The 5,859-nt window shown below is 48.1% G+C and overlaps 1 protein-coding gene across 2 annotated transcripts; it reads left to right on the top strand.

Annotated features, from left to right (window-relative positions):
• The first annotated feature begins 1,867 nt into the window (after window positions 1–1,867).
• Window positions 1,868–5,822, top strand: PFDN5 (prefoldin subunit 5). Of its 2 annotated transcripts, XM_509097.6 has the most exons (6): window positions 1,868–2,014; window positions 2,214–2,316; window positions 2,619–2,650; window positions 4,228–4,302; window positions 4,423–4,528; window positions 5,641–5,822. In XM_509097.6, the coding sequence occupies exons 1-6, from the start codon at window positions 1,943–1,945 to the stop codon at window positions 5,715–5,717; spliced, it is 465 nt and encodes a 154-aa protein (XP_509097.2). In that variant the 5' UTR covers window positions 1,868–1,942; the 3' UTR covers window positions 5,718–5,822. The 2 variants fall into 2 exon arrangements, with proteins under 2 accessions (XP_509097.2, XP_003952230.1); XM_003952181.3 differs by lacking the exons at window positions 2,214–2,316; window positions 2,619–2,650 and having other exon boundaries at window positions 1,884–2,014.
• The last annotated feature ends 37 nt before the right edge of the window (window positions 5,823–5,859 follow it).

The raw sequence follows: 5,859 nt of genomic DNA, 5'->3' as shown, positions 1-5,859 counted from the left end.
CCCTGTTTTGCGTAGTTTATCTGAGAACATTTAAAGACACGGCATGACTGCCCCCTTCCTACTATGTGGTACTGTAAGCTGACAGGAACAGGTTACAGCAGATCAAGTTTGAGTGCCTGGGGAAGAAAGGCAAAGACACAGGACAAAGCCTGCTGGGCCTGGCTGGGCCTCAGCAGACAAATCTGGAGGAGAAAGGGGCATCAAAATGCTAAGTAGAGACAGGCCCAAGGAAGGGTAGTGATAGACCCTTTGAGAGTGTTTTGGCCAGGTACCATCCGTCCGTCCTGTCTTCCTGCCGCAGGTATCTTTGGAGTGGCACTAGTGTTTTGTTTTTTGTTTTTGTTTTTTTTTGAGACAGTCTTGCTCTGCTGCCCAGGCTGGAGCGCAGTGGCGCAATCTCGGCTCACTGCAACCTCTGCCTGCTGGGTTCAAGCGATTCTCCTGCCTCAGCCTCCTGAGTAGCTGGAACTACAGGCACATGCCGCCACGTCCCACTAATTTTTGCATTTTTAGTAGAGACAGGGTTTCACCATATTGGCCAGGCTGGTCTCGAACTCCTGACCTTGTGATCCACCCTCCTCAGCCTCCCAAAGTGCTGGGATTACAGGCGTGAGCCACCGCGCCCAGCCATGGCACTAGTTTTAATGCCTCAGTTGCCCTGCCTGCCTCCTAAGTAGATGTTAAAGGCTACTGCTGTCTGCCCATGTACACCTGTTACACTTACCAATGTGTAACTTTAGCAGTAGAGTCTGTGGATCTGTGGAGTTCTAGTGTGGTTTTTCTCTCCAATTGTTAAGCTCAAGGGAAGCAAGTATCTTACACTCTCACGTATCCCTCACATACAGCACATGGTAAAACCTTTTTTTTTTTTTTAAGAGACAGAGTCTAGCTCTGTTGCTAGTGTGCACAATCACAGCCTACTGCAGCCTCCAACTCTCCAGCTCAAGCGATCCTCCCACCTCAGCCTCCCATGTAGCTGGGACTACAGGCGTGTGCCACCAGCCCGGCTAATTTTTGTATTTTTTGTGGAGACGGGGTGTCGCCGTGTTGCCCAGGCTGGTCTCAAACTCCTGGGCTCAAGCAGTCTGTCCTTCTCGGCCTCCCAAAGTGCTGGGATTGCAGGCGTGAGCCACCATGCCCGGCCAAAATATTTTATTGATTAATTTGTGCTGTACTTGGTTGACAATGGCGCTTCCTTGCTGTTCTCCCACCACCTCACTGGCAACGGGTGATAAACCCTTTTTCAGATCCTACTACGTGTCAGCCTACTTCCGGCTGGGGGAAGATGGTTATAGCGAGAGGGGAAGAATTGGTTCAGTGATGAGAACATGGTTGGTTCCTGCCTTCGACAAGCTTTCAATCTAATGCCTGTTTTTTTCAAGGACAATTCAGAACGGTCTGACAAGGGATTTTTTTTTATTTTTTTATTTTTCCTGCCTTTCGGCCTCAAAGGCCATCTGGGAAAAAGAGTTTAGAATTTCCCTGCCATTTCCATGCCGTGCTGGGAGGAACATTTGAAATCGGGCCTGGCGGGGTACCAGCAGGCAGCAATAGCAAGCGGGGTGGAGAGGAGCAGGGCCAGGCCCCCTAGCCGTCACCATGGCAATCCAGCCTGCTTTCCAGTAGCTTATACCACCCACGTGGAGTAGCATACACTACTTTGTAATATCGTGGTTGTGTCGTGAGAACTTTAAGATTTTGCAGTTCCTTGTAGGCAGGAGTCCTGTTTGCTGCTACTTTACAGTACTAGGCTTAAGTCATTTTATGAAATGAACTCACAGAACAGTCTCTGAGAGGCTCAAGCCCCTCCTTCCCTTCCGGGACGGAGGATCATAGAGCTGTCTGGCGCAGCGAGGCCTCCCGGCGCCACCGAGACGCGCAGAGGACGGCTAGAGCGTTGCTCGCCGAGAGACTTCCTCTTCGTTAAGTCGTCCTTCCCAACATGGCGCAGTCTATTAACATCACGGAGCTGAATCTGCCGCAGCTAGAAATGCTCAAGAACCAGCTGGACCAGGTGGGGACGGGCCCCAGAGGCACCTCTTTCCTGCTCTACATCCCCCTTGCCCACGCGTACTTCTCGCGCCCGGTTCCAAGTTGGCAGCCTACCTTTCCCAGGCGAAACCTCTATCCGGTCCCAGGACCCGCCCCCTCCCCGGCCGCGCTCCTTTCTCCCCTTAGCCCTCTCATTGACCCGCTATCCCGGTCCTCTGTAGGAAGTGGAGTTCTTGTCCACGTCCATTGCTCAGCTCAAAGTGGTACAGACTAAGTATGTGGAAGCCAAGGACTGTCTGAACGTGCTGAACAAGAGCAACGAGGGTATGGGGTAGGCGGGTGAGGGTAACCTAAAGTGGCGAACCTGCTTCTCTCGTCCCACCTCCTAACCCAGTTTTTCTTATCTGAAACGAGAAAATCCATTACGTATCGTATACCGCTTCATGAACCCTTTGCATGTTGCCTGCCTAGAATTGAAATGTACAGGACATTCCTCTGCTCCTATTGCCCCTGTTTCCGTTCTTTTCACACTGTCTGTGGGTGCTGTGCCCTGTTGGAACTCTCTTTAACGTCTTACGTTGGAGCCGCTAACCTTCCCCAGGTGTTTGTCTTCATTGCTTTCACAGGGAAAGAATTACTCGTCCCACTGACGAGTTCTGTATCCTTTCCACAGGAACGGCTACCTGCTGCCTTCTCCCTTTCTCCTTCACTCCCCCAAAAAGCGGGGAGGGGGATTGTTTTGATTACTTCAGATTACCCTCTCCTCACAATGATTTTGAGGATACCCTTTTTTCTTTCTTTCTTTTTTGAGACGGAATTTCGCTCTGTCGCCCAGGCTGGAGCGCAATGGTGAGATCTTGGTTTACTGCAACCTCCGCCTCCCGAGTTCAAGAGATTCTTCTGTCTCAGTCTCCCGAGTAGCTGGGACTTTAGGTACGCGCCACCACGACCGGCTAATTTTTGTATTAATAGTAGAGTTGGGGGTTTCACCATATTGGCCAGGCTAGTCTCGAACTCCTGACCTCGTGATCCGCCTGCCTCGGCCTCTCAAAGTGCTAGGATTACATTACAGGCGTGAGCCACTGCCCCCGGCCAAGAATACTCTTATTACACACTTTGTAGCTCTTTTATCTGACTTCACACCAACATCCAGCTAATGTCTTGTGAACACCAAGGAGTATGTATAGTTGAGATGTAATATTTCCCTTTGCTGTTTGAGAACATTAATATGGAGATAAAGCTGGTGGTTTACACTTTGCTAATATCTTAGAAGATACAGGCAATAGACAAAAATAGGAGGATATAGAAACAGGGAGCTTGGCTCTGTTAATTAATCTTCAACTTCAGCTTAATTGTGGCTCATTTCTAAACTGTCACTAAGAAACCTGGATTGTGTTCACTTGTTCAGTGTTTTATTTGAATGAGCAAGTTATGGCAGTAGGGCATCTTTAATCTGTAGTCTCAGAACTGACAGGCTAAAAGGAACACAGGAATAGTAGTGTGTAGTAGGGAATGGTTTAAAAAAAAAAAAAATTAGCCAGGCACAGTGGTTCACGCCTGTAATCCCAGCACTTTGGGAGGCCAAGGCTGGCAGATCACCTGAGGTCAGGAGTTAGAGATCGGTCTGGCCAACATGGTGAAACCCCGTCTCTACTAAATATACAAAAATTAGCCAGGCGTGGTGGCACATGCTTGTAATCCCAGCTACTCCGGCGACTGAGACAGGAGAATTGCTTTAACCCGGGAGGCAGAGGTTGCAGTGAGCCGATAGCGGGCAATTGCACTCCAACCTGGGCGATAGAGCAAGACTCTATCTCACAAAGCAAAAAACAAACAAAACATTGACTTTGTCAGGAATTAGCTACTTCATGATTGAGGGCATTAAGGGAAATGAGGCTGGCTTTTTACTTGTAGTACTCTACAACAGTAGGAAAACATTAGTCTTTCTGGAGGGGCTAATGGGAAGAATTGCAAGAACTGCTTAGAGAGTGAGAGATGGGATGAGGCAGGACAAGAGGGTGTTCCAGCATACATCATTTTCTCCTTAAAGAACCAACTTCTCTGTCTTCTTTCCATTTGGAGTTATAGGTATTGTTCTAAGGCCTCCAGATTATTCAGTCCTTATGCCTTGTAGCTTTTTGGAAAAGGAGGGTCTTTGGACGCCAAGCAGGCTGGCTGGCGGAATCATGGCTCATGCTGGGCTGGCTAGTTTTTCCCTTAATTCTTGCTTCTCAGATGTATGTCCCTGGGAAGCTGCATGATGTGGAACACGTGCTCATCGATGTGGGAACTGGGTACTATGTAGAGAAGGTGAGTGAGAGCATGTGGATGCCCCTCTGAACAGGGAAGGGAAATTCAGGGGAAGCTCTAGAGTGCAGCATGGCCAGAGGGAGTCTCCTTTTAGCCCCTTATTCACCTCTGATCTTGTAGACAGCTGAGGATGCCAAGGACTTCTTCAAGAGGAAGATAGATTTTCTAACCAAGCAGATGGAGAAAATCCAACCAGCTCTTCAGGAGAAGCACGCCATGAAACAGGGTAAGTTTTTTCTGGGGCACCTCTTGACCCTATCTCCATAATAAAGAACATGGATTGCAGTGTGAACCACGGGGGTGTCCCCTTTGCTGGAGTAAAACTATGTCTTAGTTTCTCTTTGGCATCTTTAGAATCTGTGTATTGCATAATCACTATCTGTAGATTCCTGGGTTGAGCGTTTGAGAAATTTAGAGGAAGGAAATCATGTTTGTGCTTTGGTGGAGCTCCTATTTAATGACGATGGAATGGGGGAATGAGATGAACACACAGGAAGGAATCATGATCCAAACGAACTAAATACCAGCAATTATAACCCCGACTGCACATGAGAATCACTCAGGAAGTTTAAAAAGAAAGCTTGGGCCCATTCCAGATTGACTAAATCAACTTGGAAGTCAAAGGAGGGGAAGTTGTACCAAGGTCTGTTTTTTTTAAAAAAGCTCCCCTCTGTTATAATCAGGATTCAGAACCAGTGTTCCAAAGGTAAAAATCTTTCACCATCATAGTTTTCTGATTATGTCAGACTCATTTAATACCATATTGTGTTCGTTTTTCTATCTTTGGTTAGCAGGTTTTTTTTTTCCGAGAAGAGTCTCATTCTCACCACACCCAGCTGTGTTAGCATATTGACTGATGCATTGTAGACCCTAAATTTGTGTTAGTGACCCCGCAGTGGATCACTGAGTTAAAGTTTTATTAACAATGCCAGGCGCAGTGGCTGACGCCTGTAATCCCAGCACTTTGGGAGGCCAAGGCAGGTGGATCACCTGAGGTTAGGAGTTCAAGACCAGCCTGGCCACCATGGTGAAACCCCATCTCTACTAAAAATACAAAGTTAGCCCGGGCATGGTGGTGCATGCCTGTAATCCCAGCTGTTCGGGAGGATGAGGCAGGAGAATCGCTTGAACCTGGGAGACGGAGGTTGCAGTGAGCCAAGATCGTGCCACTGCACTCCAGCCTCGGTGACAAGAGCAAGATTCTGTCTCAAAAAAAAAAAAAGGTTATTAACAAACTGTAGTTAGTCGGTCGCCTGTCCTTAAACTTGCCTGTCACTTCTCCTTAACTCTAGGTTCTCCTTTTTGCTTCTAACCTTTGACTCTTATTTTTTTCCACAGCCGTCATGGAAATGATGAGTCAGAAGATTCAGCAGCTCACAGCCCTGGGGGCAGCTCAGGCTACTGCTAAGGCCTGAGAGTTTTTGCAGAAATGGGGCAGAGGGACACCCTTTGGGCGTGGCTTCCTGGTGATGGGAAGGGTCTTGTGTTTTAATGCCAATAAATGTGCCAGCTGGGCAGAATGTTGGTCTTTTCTTGGATTAAGCAAGGGACTGGTGA

This window comes from Pan troglodytes, chromosome 10 (genome assembly GCF_028858775.2).
Source record: "Pan troglodytes isolate AG18354 chromosome 10, NHGRI_mPanTro3-v2.0_pri, whole genome shotgun sequence".
In the NCBI taxonomy this organism is placed as follows: Eukaryota; Metazoa; Chordata; class Mammalia; order Primates; family Hominidae; genus Pan; species Pan troglodytes.
This window is presented reverse-complemented; position numbering and strand designations above follow the sequence as displayed.

Excerpts from the sequence above, each read along its gene's own strand:
- PFDN5 (XM_509097.6), top strand. The coding sequence starts at position 1,943 with ATGGCGCAGTCTATTAACATCACGGAGCTGAATCTGCCGCAGCTAGAA. Across the intron at positions 2,015-2,213 it reads TCAAGAACCAGCTGGACCAG|GAAGTGGAGTTCTTGTCCAC; the intron begins GTGGGGACGGGC and ends GGTCCTCTGTAG. Across the intron at positions 2,651-4,227 it reads TCGTCCCACTGACGAGTTCT|ATGTATGTCCCTGGGAAGCT; the intron begins GTATCCTTTCCA and ends CTTGCTTCTCAG.